Source organism: Wasmannia auropunctata, unplaced genomic scaffold (genome assembly GCF_000956235.1).
Source record: "Wasmannia auropunctata unplaced genomic scaffold, wasmannia.A_1.0 LD335996.1, whole genome shotgun sequence".
Lineage (NCBI taxonomy): Eukaryota > Metazoa > Arthropoda > Insecta > Hymenoptera > Formicidae > Wasmannia > Wasmannia auropunctata.
Window position 1 is genome coordinate 3,190,879 of NW_012026894.1, and position 17,700 is coordinate 3,208,578.

Here is a 17,700-nt window from a genome sequence, read left to right on the forward strand (position 1 = left end):
TTAGCATCGCCAGCAATAATGTAATATTAATTTAATTACATGAAACTATATTTCCAGCTTTGACAAAAAATTAGGTTTAAAAATCGAATAGTGATCAACGTATAAATTTAAAGATAAAAAGATGAAATTCTTAAAAGTAATCATTAGACCTAAAACACCGCCCGATGATTGAAAGCGTCAATAGTTTTTATTTTGTGCTATTCAGGCGCTATTTACTTATTTGCATTGTTATTTAAAAAATGGATGGCCAAGAAAATCAAAATGTTATGATAGTAGCGAAAAACTTTATAAACTATTTACAACAACGTTATATGCGCGTGTACTACAATTGATTTTAAAAATTGATTTTAGTAATTGATAATTTTACAGAGAAAACTTTGAGAAAGTTTGTGTAATTTATTAAATTCAATATTTTCGATTCTTAACTCAAAAATCTAATTTGGATCTTTATCTTAAGACCTTTAAAATACTGGAATCAAAATTATCAAGGAAATATTTAAATCGTAAACTTACGTGAATTACATATTACATATATAGCAGTTGTGCGAATATAATACTATTATTTTTATTTTATTATATCAACTTTTCTCTGGTTAACTTACAGATTTATAATCTGTATGAAATACAATCTGTACGTATATAGAAATATGCGAGAGTAGCAGCATAATAGGAACGTGTACATTTTTCTTTCTATAAAATTATAAAAGAAAATCGACGTTCTATGGGACGAATATTTTAAATATTTCCTTCGTAAATTGTTTACTTGCGTGGGCACTTGACCACATAATTGTACATGCCTTATTCGACTCAACATTTTTCAGCGCTGAAAGATACCATTGTCAAGGGAATTAGAACGGGTTGTCTGAACGGGATATCTGAATATATGCATACGAAATTACAGATTTATTAAATATCAGCTTTGTGCAATCTTTCACAGGAAGTTTTTTCGCGTCGTTTCACGAGCGTATAAAGCATTATCTCAGACAGCACTTCAAAATCGGGACGTAACCCGCCTTTTAGACACTACATCATAAGATTCGTCTTACGTTCCGATTTCAAACACGCATGCTGTCTGCGATGCTAATGCGATACAGCAATAATTTATATATATATTCATATTCGTATTTGGTCGCGTGAAACGTGACAAACTGGACTGGCGCAGATATTCCGCTTGACGATAGAGCGGTATAATTAGTTATTACAAAATGGCCTTGCATATTTATGTATATATAAATACGACTGTGTGTTAGCCAGTAAACCGGCGTGATATGTGAATGATACACGAAGCTGTGTGGCTCCGAGTATCGATGCTTTCACCTTTTTTGCTGCGGCATTCATATATGTAAGGCAGAACGAGATACGCGAGAATTACATACAGGAAATATATAAATTGGACATATATTAAATATTACGGGTTAATTATCGCACGCATACCACTTTTATGTTTATTTCTGCTAATTTACAAAATATATAAAAATCTTTAACGCCATTTCGAAATGTTGTTGGATATACATATTAACGTGTACGAATATTAGATATAAATTAGAAGGGGGTCCAAGTAACTAATCTGAAAAAAAAATACAAGAAATCACACACAACAACATTTTATTTCCATATCAATCGCCGGTGGACGTGTCTTTTAATAAAGCGTATATGTCGCAATACGTATAAAATTCAACTATTTTCAGAATAAAATATTCGGCTGAAAAATGTAAATGCGCATTGAGCTTTAAATCTCATCTATTTTAATTTCACGTATAACTGAGAATTTTAATCTGATTCGCAATGACTTAAAAGCTTTCAATCAATTAATTAAAATCAAATTATCACAATTAACTGAAACTAATTAACCTTCTCTATTTGTGTTATTCATGTATTTACAAATGTTCCAGTTTATCCTTTTTGACAACGGCGATCTCCTCTTTCTTTCCCGGAGAGACGCAGGTAAACGTATACATATACTATCGAGAAGCGATAGGAAATAACAGAAACACAACTTTATAGATATATATGTATATATTACAGTAATGCTTTATATTTTAACGCGACGCACACCGCGGTGTGTGGCGTCGAAGTTACTCTACTACAGCCACGTTATAAAGGTCGTTTCTTCCTCTCCACCCGGAAATCCACCCGGACACCGCCGAAGATCGCCGGCGTGTCTCGCGGAGCGGGCCGACCGCCTGTTAGGCGGTCAGCGTTTCCGTGTTCTTCGAAATCTCGTTGTTGAAATCCTCGACCGTCTCACGGCTCTCCGGCGACTCCGGCCTCACCGCCGGCTCGCCGGTATTTCCCTCGATCGTCTCGGTGTCGTTCAGCGGCTTCACGTCGACTATACGAATGCGGAATGCGGTGCCGCCGAGCTCGTCGCCGCTCGTGTAAGTCGTCTCGTTGATCGTCACCACGTGGCCGTTGATGATCTGCAATCAGACAAAGAGAAGCCGCGTGAACAATCCGTGATACGTATAAGTGTCTTCGGCGGTATTTCTTATCGAGATACGAAATCGCGTGTGGGACGATTCTCGGTAATTGGGAACCAATTTAACAATTTTTCCCTCCCTCAATCGCCAAATGTAGTTCGATTCGTAATAACGAAGTTCTTCGGAAAGATAGCATGTGCGTTACACATGTCCCCGAAGGAACGAGAGCTGGTATAGACAGGGGCGCAAACGGGTTTATCGAACAATTTGCAGCTCTACAAACTGACAAACGCATCGTCAAAATTAATTAAGCTCCAATTATTGAAGAATTTGCAACGCTGCGTGGATTTAACTGCGTTTAATACATGACAGTGCCGATACGATTTGCGGTTTGCTCTGCTAAACAAGGAGATTCACGGAGTGCTTCATCAGTATGAATTATCAGAATCGCTCTATTTAATTAGAACTTTCTACACCTTTCTACGTGTGAAAGCGCAATGACGAAAGTCCTCCGTACAATTTTCCTTACAAAATGCTACATCACGTTACAATTTCACATGTCATCGTTTTTAATGCGTTCTTATGACGTTTCACGTGATGCGCGCGCACGTTTAATTCCTCGACGTTTGAACGGCATTAGAGAGGAATATTATTCATAAGCGGGATTGTGATATAAACCTCGATACGCTCTTTAAGAGCGTGAGAAGAGCTCGCGATTAAATAAATATCTCGATTATGGCGGATAATAATCGTACGTTAATGAGAAAAATTTATAAAAATAAAACTAGATCTCTCCCCGCTCGCCGTGTCATCTCAGAAAACACTAAACACTCTCCCCTTTTCTCCCTTTCTCTCCTCTCTCCTCCCGCTGACCGCGTACGCGTGCGAAACGACGAACGCGATGCGGCAGCCCGGTGTCCGAGGATGCACTGCAGAATTCGCGGAAGCAGCGCGGGCGAACTTTTCGGCGGGCAGTTATCCGCTTCCGTTAGTCGCGCTTTGTGCGGCAAGTCGCATTACGCGTTAAGCGACTTAAATATCGGAGCTAGATATGGCGGCGCGCAGATTCCGAGCGTGTAACAATACGCGACGGGAAATGCGGTAATCCGATCACCCCTCCCCACCCCCTCTCTCCTCCTCGTTGCCGCACACTTGACGCTACCGTACCATTGTTAAGGGGATCCTCCCTTCCTCCCGTTCCCCTCCCCTCCCCCCTGGGTCCCTCCGCCGTTATCTCGTTGCTGTAGTTTGCACGTGTATGTACGTAAATTGCTGGCGATGCATTATCCGCCCGCCCGCGCGACGCGTCCGGTCCGGGCCGCGACGGTCCGCGACGCGACGCGGAGCTTCCTCTCCGCGTGTCGCCGGGGATTTTACTCCGCTCGAAATTCGATCCGACGCGAGAGCTGCACGCGGCGCGCGCCAAATCGGCATTTTAGTTTAAGAACACAATCCGCGATAATCCATGTTGATTTGATCAACAGCGTATAGATCTCTGGCGAACGGCGGCGGCGAAATCGTTAATTCGTGGATTAGCGATTTCTTATTTGTAAATTGAGTCTGCCGAGTATTTTACCTTAGTTGTGGATGTCGTGTTCGCCCCATCGGGAATCTTGATGTCCGTAATGTCGGGCATATTCCAGAAGTAGTTCAGGAGTCTTTGCCTAAGCCCGTTGATGGTATCCCGAAAAGAATCTGAAAAAAATAAAAAACAGGAGCGAAAATTAGATAGAGAGTCCCCCTGTAAGTGTATAAGCAATACGCGCAGTCATATATATACACGTTCGTTTGTAATGCCTTTGTAAAATTTTTAAATTGGCTGCTTGATTTTATTTGTAAATGTCAATAACAACGATCCGGTAAAGTGCGCTCGATAATGGACGAATTTAAATGAATTTAAAGCAGGTGTAAGCGCCGGTGACTGTTTAAAAAATATTTGTCAAGCATCTGGGGGTGACGCGCTTATTAGAATCGCGTGTAACCGTCGGACAACAAAATTGCGCCTGCATGATTTTTGATTTAGGAAATCGAGCATACAGTGATGGACCCATTGAGCCGAACGACAATCAATTTAAAGAACAAAAGAGAAAATCTATAAATGACCCGATAAAAAATTTTTTTAATTTGCAAGAACACACGTACGAGTATGTAAATATAGTTGTACAAACTATACATATATTTCCCCTCATATGAGTAGTGTCCAACAGAATGTTTATCTTACAACTTGAAAGTTTCCTCGAGATAGAACTATTCCTCTGGATCTACAAGTATAATCTAATCGGCGCAGAGCGCTTGCTCAAACGCTGACTTTTGCTGCACGCGGCCATTATCTAATTTGCAGTGAAGCTCTCGTTAATCGACGCACACATAATTTTCATCCAATATCTACTGCTCCATTTTTAATCTCTCGTATCGTGTATTTTTTATTGCCTCATGTTTAATCTATCGTATCGTGTTTTTAAAATATTATCGAACTTTCGCCGCTTAATTTTTTTAAGTTCGTCGACTTCTGCGTGTCTGCGTTAAAGATTGCGCTGCAGTGGCAACCGTGTCCAAGATCGCATTGGCGTGGCAATTTTTGCACATTTAGCAACTGCGTTCTACCGTTGTCTCCGCCCGGTGACCCTTTCGTTTCATTTTGACGATCCAATAGCGGCTTTATTGCGATTCGGCGTGAATCAGGTCGTGTGCACACCAGCGCGACAAGTCAAGGGCCGAATGGTCGCATCACAAACAACAAATGGGAGCAGTAACACGTCCGCGTGTCATCCCTTTTTCGGCAAGTTCTCGCGAAAAGAACTGTGTACACACATTCGAAGAGTCGGCTGCGTTTCGGCGGTAAACGAATGTAATAATCGATAATAATCGAGTCTATTTAACGGCGCGTTTGCGCTCTTTATCTCCCTCTTTTACTCTCCCCTATAATGTAAAATTATTCCCCCGAACGATCAATAATTACTATGTAATCATTACCGTAATTTAAATAGCGATGCAGTCGAACGGAATTTAATCGCGTTATTAGAGATTGTTAACAAATTCTTTGTATTTTTTTTTTCAATATCGACCCTGTCTATTCTTTTCTCTTTTGTCTTGCAATCATCTCAGCCTTCCCGCAAGGAAACTTCGAATCTCTTTGAATAAATATTTATACGCGAAAATATTTACATGTCTACGGACTCGCATGTCATTATGCAATTCCCGCAAGTTTCGCGATAAGACGTCGCCGTTACGTGTTATAAATAAAATGGCAGTTGATCCCGCGACCCAGTAGTTTGTAAAATGTAATAATAATTTATGCTGCGATCGGATAGCGCGTATACCTACGCGAGAAAACGTTGGAGAGGATGCCGACCGTGGCGATAAATTTTGCATACTTTATTGCGCTTACAATGCGACTGCCCGAGCAAAAATAGTCGACTGTATCGGCTGATTATTGCTGTGTGGAATGTCAATGAGGAACGCGCCGGGCCAGCATATTATTCGACAGTGGCTTCGTTTGCATATTATATATAGAAAAATTCGCTGTACGCGGGCGGGCGAGGGAGAGGCCGGAGAGCGGGAGAGGAAACGGCATCGGATATGCTGCCGAAATCGACGCGTTACCGGCTCTTTGCGCGCGATAATTTTAATTAGCTGGCAAAACGGCCTGTTATTGTTAAAAATGGCTTACGTCCGTAATTTTCATTTATTTCGAAATTCGACGCGGGCCGAATACGAAGCGGGGCGATTTATCAAATACGGCTAAATCAACGAAAGGAAATACGTTATAGTATCGATTTCGAGTTTAGCGAGCAACAAGTAACAAGTTTTATTACGCGACTCGCGAAATCGTTAAGTGATTTAGAGAGTAAAAATATTTAAAAATGCAAATTTCGGCGATATTTTCATCGGGACGAGATTTAAAGTGCCGGTTTAACGTTATATCTACGATAATAATAATATAAATGAGCGAATTTGAAGTTAAATGTATACGCGCCGTCGATTTTTTGCGCAAAATAATTACACCGCGATCGTATCTTTCAATGGTGATTTAAATCTCGTGTACGGAACGATTTTATCGTTCGTGTCACCCGCGCCTTGTGACGTGCTGCAAGCTTTAATTACGCTAATTCTGATTTATCTTCTATGAAATTAGATACGATGACGACGCCTTTATTGACAAAGTGCAAGCGAAACTAATAATTAACAGTTTTCGACGATGGCAACATGAATATCTTATGGAGTTCCGAGTTGGAAAAATACGAGCTCGCGGAACTGGTATCGAAAGTTCAGGGGAAGGCCAACCACTGGCCTCAAAATTAGGTGGGACATATTACGCATATGTTTAGCATGAATATAATCCATTTCACGGTTATATTTTAGCATAATCATGCTAAACGCGTATGGAAATTACCTCGCGGAATTATTGGCTACGAATTAACTTGAGAATAAAAATATAAGTGAATAGAGGCGCGTGTATATAAGAAAGATCCACGTGGAAATTAGCTAATTCTCGAGAGATACTCGCGGTAATATTTTCCAGAAGTATTTTCCAATTTGTTAAAGTCATGCATCTCGTTTCTCCTTTCGCGCAGAATTGGAGGTATATCGCACTTGATGACGACTGCCATTCGTATATTAAATTCCAAATTATTCGTGACGCTAAAATAATAAACAGCATGTAAAATGATTGGGAAATTGGCATCCGTAGGGCACCCCCGCTCGCCCTCCCGGTCCCCCGGGCCCGTTTCCATCCCGCGCGCCGGCCTCCCACGGTGCCGCGCGTCACGCGGATTTGAATAACGATTCATCGAGTCGCGCAATCAACGATTATACCGTAAATTGCCGTCCCATTCGGTGTGCCGGTGGTTGCTTTCAGTCCCCGGGATTACGAATTATACCGGCGGCAGCATGGCGGCGGTGCAGCGGCGGCGGATCGGGACCGATTATCGTCATCATTCCCAGTTTGCTTTTGGCAAACGCGCGCACCGTTAAAATCCTCTCAATGGTGAAAGTGATCTGATAAACTTTGCGGCTCTCTCGCGTGTGCCGACCTTGGATGCCGCGCGCTCGATCCCGCGGCAACCTTTGCTTCGTGATCGATATTTCGCTACCTTCCAATTCGCGCGCGTTGCGAAAACTGTCGTGCGACGAAGTACTTATTTTTTTCTCCCTCCTCCCCTTCTCGCACGTCATCTTGTTTTTTTTTTATCTTTATCCCGCGATCGCGTCGGGAAGGAGCGCACGAATCTCTCGAACGTGTCGGCGCATTTCTGATTCTATGCGGCGACGAGTGGCCGGCCTCGCGCCGACTCGCGCCGGTCGAATCTCCGCTCCCGCTTCGGTCGATCGGACGCACACGGTAATGTAATCAAAGCTTCGAGCTTCGAGCCTGACGTCACGGCGACTTGAGCGTGTCGCGACTTGCAAATAGGCATACTACTGAAACTATTCGTTGCGGACCGCATTCTGCACGAGTGCCCACCTCCTGTGGGATTTGATATATGCGATGGACGTAAAGGATCGCATGCGGCTATGCACGCGGCTCACGAATTTATCTCCTTTCTCGTGTCCGCGAAGCCTTTGCGATTCGTCCAGGAAGTCGATCGGAAGTTGAGCTTTAGTGATGCAAATCACGAATCTAGACATTCTTTAATGCTTATCTATCTATTTTTATATTTACCTTGTTTATACTTTTTATTTTCCCTGCAGATATATTTCTAATAAGAAATAGCTTAAGAAAAGCGCTTTATAATCCAGCATTTGTAACGCAAAACGAAACTCTGTAAAAATAATAATTCAATATCGATATAATTTACGATATTTTTCGATATTCATAGGATATCGAAAAATACATCGTAAAATTCATTAAGCCTTCCCTCTTAATAAATTTCACCGATAAATTGCTCTGCGCAGAGTTATCGCCAAATTTATCTATTAATTTATCAATTCATTAATTTATTAATTTGCAGTATATGCACGGTTGCGGCGGTGTATATGGCGCGCGTCCATCCCTTGCCACCCTGGCAAAATATGCCGTGCGAGAGAGCGACGTACTCTTTGAAAATAGCAGAGGTCGCGAGTAGTCGCGCCAATTAATTCTCTTGCGCGACCTGTTAATTTTCTCTTAAAAAAATTTAATTTTCGGTCGCGCTTTAATCACGCCGCGCGCGATATCAAGCGAAATTTCAGGATAGAGGAGAGCTTTCTTTATTGGAAAGGACGAGCGGTCTGCAAAAGGGATCAGCGCTCAGGAAAAACTCGTAATGACATTAAACTATGGAACTATCAATTCTCCGGGCGCTTTATCCATACTTTCCGCACGTACAATTTATACGTATATACCTGTTAAAAAAATTCAGCGATTTATTTCTTTCTCATATAAATTTTGATACAAATAAACTGCATAAAAACATATTTTCCAGTTCATAATCTTCTTTTACCTTTAGCATTAATAATTTATTTTAATAAAAACAGGTATTTTTAATTTAACGCAATTGCGTTTAATATCAGTTTCATTTATTGTACGCCAAAATGTATCTATATTTAATATAATTTTTAACTGCGCATTTGTCCTCTCAAAATGATGCCAGTTTTTTGCACACAAACGCTGCCGCGGGAGTTGCACATTATTTATTATAGCGTGCAGCTATTATTTCTCGCGTCTACATTATTTCATATTATCGCGAGCTTAGCGTTTAACGTCGCGACCTTTACCCGTTGCGCTACTTCGAAAGGCCATGAAACGCGACGTTTCATCGCCGCAGCAGATTTTATTCTGTTCGGGGCGCGCCGCACACGCACGTGCCGTCTCGCCCGCTGCCTATACCTTCCCGCACGCCGCGCCGCTCGGATCTCGGGATCTTGTTACGAATTCCACGCGATAACACCGTTAATCACGCCGATCGATCGATCGATCGGCCAACCTTTCTTCGTACCGCGTGTTTTTACGACCGCGCAAAAATAATGCACGCACGAAGATATTTGTCATCGGCGACGCGTGCGCCAAATCTCTGCCGGCTGATGATACACAGGGATCGCAACACAGATAAAGGAATGACTCCGAGCCTCTCGTCTCCCGCGGATGAAAAACGTTATCACGAAACGTTATTTCTCCTGATACGAATTTGCGATGCAACGTTGTCGCCGGTCAAATCAAATTTGGCGATCACGTTTACCTAATATGATAATACACGATGATATCGGGGAAGACTTTGGGATAAGCGAACGTGAGAAAGATCTGTATCTGACGAGAGTTAACACGATTATCTTATGCAAGAAGTCGTCTTAATTTTTATGCATTTTTAGTTAAATTTTTTCATAGATGAATTAATACCGTCGGTATATTAAACGCGCTGGATTTCCAAGCGCTAAAAACCGGCGTTCAATATTACATTACGTTCTATAAAATCCGAATTTACGGAGTTTTATTATCGATCGACTCTTCCCCTCGCGCGCCCTGAGGGAAAATCTCTAGCTTTTTGTAACGCAACGTTTAGTAATCGCAACTTGGCTAATTAGAACAATATTTTCTGGTAATTGCTTTCATTAGAATACCACGGCTACCTGTTATTCTTTCTCTCGCCGGGGTGTAATACTGCAATTGCATATATCGATTAACGGCGCGATAGACGTAACACTATACAGGCTACTCTCCGTATAGCTTATATATCTCGCGATAAGAACCGCGATAGCGCTTATACGTGCATTAAGGAAATTGCGCCCGAAATCGCCTTCTGCATTTCGGGGGGAGAATCGCGTGAATTTTTTCAGAGGGCGCCGTTCCCCATGTAAAAATTTTTTTGCTTATTCGGATGCATATTCGACGTTTGATGCATATTGTTTGGGCTCTATAAATATTTATAAAACGCGCGTTGTGTGCGCGAAACGCATGAAAATATTTAACGAGAATTTTGTTAAATATTAGTTAGTAAAAAGGCACCAAAAATATACAACGAGAACGGCTTTTTCACTGTCGTTTTGTTTAACTCCCGTTTGTACACACCGAGTAGTTCCCGAGTACGATCGGGGGGAAAAAAAAACGTTCGAAGATAAACAAGTTTTTCCAGATGCATTCGATTGCACGATCGCGATCCGCAGCGTGCGCGTGTTCATCTTCTGCAAATTTCTTCGCAGCATAACCGCGGGGATACTACGAAGACGTTATACGTATCAGCGTCGATTTGTATTTGTCTATTCCATATTTACTCTTCCGGAAGAGGAAGTAGGAGGAAGCGAGGCGAACCTTGCTGTGTGTTAGTTTTCCTTCCTAGATTCCAATCAGAAAGATTTCCTTCTTCTCTGATTTTGACAAGCCACATACTCGTACGGGAGTATTTACATTCCAAATTTTATTCTTAAATACATTCTACAGCGGGATATTTTTATTCTTTCCCGACGATTATATTCCGCCCTTTTGAGGAGACGTCAATTTAAATTTTTTCAGAATTTCGATTTTGCGCCGCCGGCTATCGCGCGACGTACATTCTCCGGAACAAAAGTCCGGCGCTGATAGCGCGATCAGCAAATCACATTAATGCGGGTCCAATTCCGCATGCGGATTCCCTTAAATGCGATCATCGATGATGGCCAAATAGCAACGCATTGATCGAACTGAAGGTATGACCTACGGGCGCGGTATCGTTACGCGATACACAGATCCGGAGCTTGGAATTGTTGCGCAATGAGAGTGACGGGCCGGCTCTCGCGTATATGTATATACGTGTGTACCATACGCGCCCACACACAAATAAGCGACTCATTACCCGCGAGACATTATTACCGCGGTCGCATATACACACGCGCGCAAGCCGTGTACACGTATGACCGACATATCTCCCAGTCGAACTGGTTTACGGCAGGTAGATTGTTGATCATCCTAGAACGCGGAAGAGCGGAAGTTGCCTTCCGTAAAGCCGCGCGATAATCTGCAGAATACGCGCATGCTGACTTAATGCACCGATAACGCCGGCATTTGAAATTCCAATTGTTATTACCTGTGTTGGGAAAGAAGATTACATATTTTGCGTTTTACAGGTACCACATGTCTTGCTCGATAAAAAATCCTTACCTCTCTCATTCGAACAACCTGTTTCTTAGAACTTAAAAAGTTCAAGCTCGCTTTCTTCTCTAAAGAGATAATATTTTTCTTCTAACAGGTCTGTATAAATTTTGAATTGCATTCGAATGTGAAATTTTGTAAAGATAAAAATTTTATTTGCGAGCTGATTTTAGCTTTTAACTTCGTTTATAACCCCAATGCATTAAATACACGTTGCTCAAATAAACGTGTGGCGAGAGCGAACCTTCGATTAATGCAACGAACTATTATTGCGAAAGATATTCGTGTATATGCGCGCGATGCATAAAATAATAAAGTGCTGCACTAATAATCGGTTTTTTAATGATACCGAACGGCTATCGATTAGTCCGCCCGTACGTGTGGTTACCGCTAAAGCAATAGCTATATACGAACGATGTTGAAACGCGGTAATTGGTATACCATAAACAATACCAAATGTCCCTGTAGGCGCAGACTGACGGAAGTTACGCTCAGACAAACCGTATGTAAGCGGGATGTGAGGCTGACGCGCGCGATGCAATCGTGGATGCACGTTACATTTCCGGCCGCCCGTACGATGCGTGCGCGCGATATTTGCGCACACCTCTATGATCCACCTGTCAGAGGCACACAAATTTCGCACTCTCGCGTGTGTACCGGCGTTTGCGAATCTCTGTGCCGGAGAGCGCAGAAGTGTGGAGGCGCTAATGAAAATAACGGGTTGCGTTCGCGCCTGTATTTAGCGTCTGATTTAACGCGAACCGGGCCGTCCATAAACTCCGTATCTTCAGCGCGTATTCAACATCAAAAATACCACAACACATTCATTTCGTATTTCCATTAAATATAGCATTTTACATCGAATTAATAAAATTGAAATTTCATCGCGACCATATCCAGTGTGAAACATACGATAAAAATGTGCACGAATTTGTGCAATTTATTAATAAAAATTAGTTGATATAATATGAAACAATATCAGGTGACACGAAATTTCTTTCCTTTTGCCGATTATAACGCTCTTTCTATTTTATTGCAATTATTTCTCCTCTCTTTCTGTCTCCCTTTTTCTTTTTTTTCTTTTACATTTCAAATATATATATTTATTTGTTTTAATTTGCAGAAAGGAAAGAAAAAGAGAGAGAAAAAGAGAGAATATGTAATGCAATTAAAAAAAACAAACATATACATTAGAGAAATCAAAGCTATATCATATACAATTGTGGTTCACTTTGACATAATTGTAAATATTACATACCAGAAAAGAAGTTAGGCATAGCCAAGTTGAAGCCCACACTGTCGAAATCCTCCTCCTCAGACGAATCGAATCCACCTGTAATAAAAGTAGTCATTTAGTATGCAATGCATTTCTTACGGTAGAAATCAACGTACTTGCAAAATCTTATTCAAACATATCAAGTCTAAACGAATTATATTATATCTTATCAAATTGAACATATTTTACAATTAATATATTTTAGATCTTGAAATTTTCATTTAAAAAGATATCGTGAGGGATTGTACAGAAATTACAAGGTAATGCCCTCTTTATTAATGTATAATTGACTTATGAAGAATTAAATGAGTTCAGTACATTTTTAGCTATAGGTCAAAATTATGTTTTCGCTAGCTTTTCAATTTCTTGATCGATTTAATGGGTTCTTAAGAAGCCCTGAATAATATTACGTTATTGATATATATGCAATCGTTGGTAAATATAAAATATAAATGATAATTTATATTTAATTAAACTCAATCTATTTTATGTCATAATTCACACATTTATGTCGGTGTATATTAAGAATTAAAATATATCGATGAGCGAACTTAGTCAGCAATTTATTTAGGACGGTGCTATTTAAAACTTCCTTCTCATGTTCGCCGTGGCAGCGCCGCGACGATATACACGCGGAAAAGTCATAATCGCTCGGGCAATTAGCCGCGAAATAACCATTAATTACATCATACATCATCCATTCCAGATAGCGGTGCGCTCGTGAAGGATTTCTAACGAATATTACCGACCGCGACATCTCGAATCCACGTGGATTTTTCTGCAAAATTGTCCGATATAATATTTTTACTTTTGACGAACAGAACACGTTACAAATAATCTCATGAATTACCGCAAATTTTTACGTTGCTGCCATCGTGATGAGACAAAAAGTTTTCCATAGAACGTATGAACTTTGAGGAAAAGAAAAAAAAGAGAGAAAGAAAAAGACTCAGTTCTGAACACTGTCGAAGAAATAAAAAGCTCGTCGCGCGCTGATATCGAGTACCGTAGGTTAAAAGATCCGATAAAAGATAGGTTATATTGAGAAATTAGGGGTAAACGAAACGGGGACGAAAGTGACAATGATGTGAGAATAAAGATGAGAGGACGTGCCAGCGATATGTTCACATCGCTGCGGCGGGATCGCTGGCGTTTCCACCGATTATCCAATTCGGTCGTCGTCAATTCGCATTGACGGGCGGGAGTGTAGGTGTCAATTTCAGTCAATCTATTCCCCCCTTCTGCATGCAAGAAGCGCAGTAAGCGCGGACCCCGAGAAAATCCGCGGGCGTGAGCTCGCATACAACTGAAAAACGCCGGGCGGAGATTGATATGGGCAGCCTCGAAAAGAGCCTCTGACGGAATCGGCGCGGAAAAGGTGTCGGATCTTATCGGACCCGCATTCTCGCGGGAAAATCGATCCCCGGACGTGTATATTAATTTCCCAGGCGGAAATACGGATACGTGTCACAAAATTAAATTGTTAATTTCGCGGGATTGATAAAACGCGCGTCCGCGCTGCTCTCTTCCTCTCGTATCGATCGCTCTCGTAAAAGCACAAATTTTCATCGCGTAAGAGATTAATAATACGTTACGAATTTATGCGTCCACTATGCATTACCGCGTTGATAAATAGTGACGATTAATTATTTACATTGCAATTCAACGCGCGAAATATATGAACGTCTATCGGGTCCGTTGTGCTTTAACACTTTACCGATATTGTTGATCATTGTGACGCGGCTATATTTTTCCGCTTTAATTGAGAGAACGAAGGTACGCTTTTACCTCAGAAATTTAATCTGTGATGATCTTTTTTCCTAGGTTGATCGTAACATTCGAGCTTCGACGAGAGCGCGCGTTAAGGAGTAAGTTACATTAGTATGAAAGAGGCAATATAAATATTCATATAAGTATGTATTATGCTGCAATGAAATTATTTCTTTCTAATAATTTTCAATTTATATACGCCTTATAAATTGCGTGGGATTCCTTCCGTGATGAGACGGCCCGCCGCCCTCTCTCTCTCTCTCTCTCCCCCGCCGGTTGGTATTTCGCCAGTAAATCTAGTTGTCCAGCGCCAATGTGCAAATTCCGCGTGATGGATGTAGGATAGCGCTTGAACGGCCTGCGGCACCGCGCGGCTCGCGGGCGTTGTTCCCCTGAGAAATTTCCGCCGGATCGATCTATCGGGTCCGCTCGTTTTTTATACTTGCCACTTTTCTCCATTCCCTTTCCGCCCGCGCCGTCGCGCTTCTTCGAGTGACATTAGGCGGGCTTAATGCGACACCGCGGTAAAAAGGGAACCGCGGACGACGCGCGCGCGCGCGAGGGGAGGGTTCACGTTGTGAGCACGACCGACGCAGCGTCGCGTCGCGGCGCGGCTGCCATTGACTGCAGAATGAAATAGAAGTTTCGCCAGGAGCGGATGGCGAAAACGGCGCGTTTTGCGAATCAAATTTCCGGGAAATCTTTCGACGGGGAGATGTCGAAGGAAACGCGTGACGCCCACTTTTGTGAATACTTCTTGGACAAAATTATTTTGCATTAAATTATTTTTTGAAAAAGGACCTGTCTATAATAGCGTAAAATTATTTTTTAAGAGATCCTTTCTTTCCAATAGATTCGCCCCTGAAATTCGACGTTTGCGCGGCAATCCTCGGAAATCGGCTGGCAAAATTCCACTTCTTACGGGTGGACCACCACCGTGTAGCTGTCAAAAGCAGATATCCTCCGGCAGTGAAAAGAGTGACGAGTATCGTCGGATATTATCGGCATTCTCTTCGAATTATCGCGCATTTGGATTCTATTAGGATCGCGAACTGGCTTTACGCTGGCGAATATCGAGATACGGCCCGTAATTCGCGTGACTATGAATTCTCATAGAACCGCGTGAAAAAGTACGGCAAAAATTAAGAGTACAAATGCGCGTACTAAATTCTTTATTACCGCGGTTGAAATCGATTTTCTGGCGTGCACAAATTTCATTTTTTTTTTATTTCCCGAGCGCCGCTGAATGTACTATAGTTTCACGACTAACACTCAGCAACCCGCCGGTTAATTAAGATTACAATCGGGTATCAAGTTAGCGATTCCCATTTTTTGAAAAATTTTTTGAAAGTAATAAACTGCACTTCGTACAAGAATACGGCGATAGGAGATTTGGGATATGCAATCGTCGTCGGCCGGCGGAATGCTTAATTGGAATGCTTGTCGACTCGATCGACCCAACGTGCAGCGTTTCGATATAAGGCAATTACAGTAATTGCGCCAAAGTATTGGTAGGTTCATTGGGGAATATGTGTGTATATTTTATATGGTATATGGCGAACGCAGATACATACGCGCGATGGGCGACGGTATTCTTTACATCTATATTCTAATTAGCACTTGAACAAATGTTGAAAATCTGTTTAAAAACTTCAACGTACAAAATTTAACAGCAGAGAACTCTGCCTTTCCCTCTTTTCGCTCGTGATATCCAAAACGCGTCATCTTACTGCATCGTTAAGAGTAAGCGTAGTTTGCCGAAGACGACCTGTATAGCAGCAATTACCGCGGAAGATAATGAAGCCGTCAATCAAACGGAGTATTAATCCGATTCATCGAAATTGACGTGAATAGATGATGATTTCTATTGTTATTGCGAGCGTTCTCCCTCCCTCTCCCCTCTCTCTCTCTCTCTCTCTCTCTCTCTCTCCATTTCGTATCTCTACTATTACGGATATTATCCGTTTTTAAACGCGCAGAAAAGTTTCGCAACAGGAGCTTGCACGATAAAACCACTGTGAAAAATACTCGCTGCCCGACGACGACGATGCATCAAATTAACAGCTTAACAAGTTCGCATCGAACGATAGTTAGAAATACCTGCGGATTATAAGCGATTACGGAGAACGAGGAGCAATAAAATTTCGAACCATTTCGCGCAGATTCCGCGGGAAATTGCCTTTGTTTACAGCGTAATATCATATTAATGGAGCGCTTAATTAACTGGGAAGTTCGAGTATTATGCTCGCGTTATTTATAACGGAGATACTGCGACGTGTTCGCCTATTTTGTACTGAAAATGCCGGCTCCCCGCCTTCGAACAGTGCAAATTTACCCGGAGGGCAAAATATTTCGCTTGATTATTTAAAGATATTCCGCATCTCCCGTCTTATGTGTTTCAAGATTATCTCGTTCAAATAGATTATCCCGAAAAACCTTAAATCCGAAGGGAAAAATACCCGAAATTAGAATTTTGTTTCGCCTGGTTGGCATACCGAGACTAGATGAAATATTTTCGCCTTTCTGGATTAAGCAAATTTTGCAACTGTTGTTGTTTCCGTTAATCTAGATTTGTTTCACCTCGATGGATTTACATCGTCTTTATTTCGCCGGCGGTGAAACACAGGCGGTGATTCTCTCGCGCGCGTTTCACATTCGCTTCCACCGATACACATTTCTCGAACGAAACGAGACAGGTACAGGGGACCGGCCTCGCTCGATTGTCGGCGGACGAGCCCCGCAGTTTATTTAGTCTGTTTACCGGAAGAGATGTAACTGCATGGAAAAAAAAATGCATGGCCCCGTTGGAACGAGAAATTACAGGTCCGACACCGTCGCTGCCGCGACGTCTCTCGTAAAATATGCTTCCCTTTTCACTCTATCGCGCGACGCGTGTATTTTACCGTGGACCACCACCGCCATCACGTGGGACGGATAAATATTTGTCAAAGATATTACGATCGCGCGACGCTACACTTTTTTAGAGCGTACTCCTTAAGTCGTATATGGGTAACTCCGGGGCCGGCGTTTTATTAAAATTCCTTAAACTTTGCGTTAGCGAGGCGAGGCTTTTCCGTTTATTTAAATTTCCAAGAGGCTCTCGGCCTTGCGGGCCGTATGGTTTTACGAGAAAAATGCTGAGTGAGAGGAAAGAGAGACGGGAAGAGAGAGCCCCCAGATCGGAAGAGCACACG

The 17,700-nt window shown here is 42.0% G+C and overlaps 1 protein-coding gene and 1 long non-coding RNA gene across 2 annotated transcripts in view; one reads left to right on the forward strand and one right to left on the reverse strand.

The window, feature by feature from the left end:
- Positions 1-882: 882 nt before the first annotated feature.
- LOC105453728 (icarapin-like) overlaps positions 883-17,700 on the reverse strand; it is a 29,136-nt gene continuing 12,318 nt past the window's right edge. Inside the window, exons 2-4 of the mRNA XM_011695910.1 lie at positions 12,719-12,793; positions 3,997-4,115; positions 883-2,420 (exon numbers count right to left, since the gene is read on the reverse strand). Of these exons, the coding sequence (XP_011694212.1) occupies positions 2,187-2,420; positions 3,997-4,115; positions 12,719-12,793 (428 nt within the window). The 3' untranslated portion in view covers positions 883-2,186. The remainder of the gene's footprint in view (positions 2,421-3,996; positions 4,116-12,718; positions 12,794-17,700) is intronic.
- Positions 13,744-17,668, forward strand: LOC105453727. The gene is made up of 3 exons (XR_974911.1): positions 13,744-14,114; positions 14,561-14,604; positions 15,360-17,668. It is a non-coding gene; the product is annotated as an uncharacterized LOC105453727 (long non-coding RNA).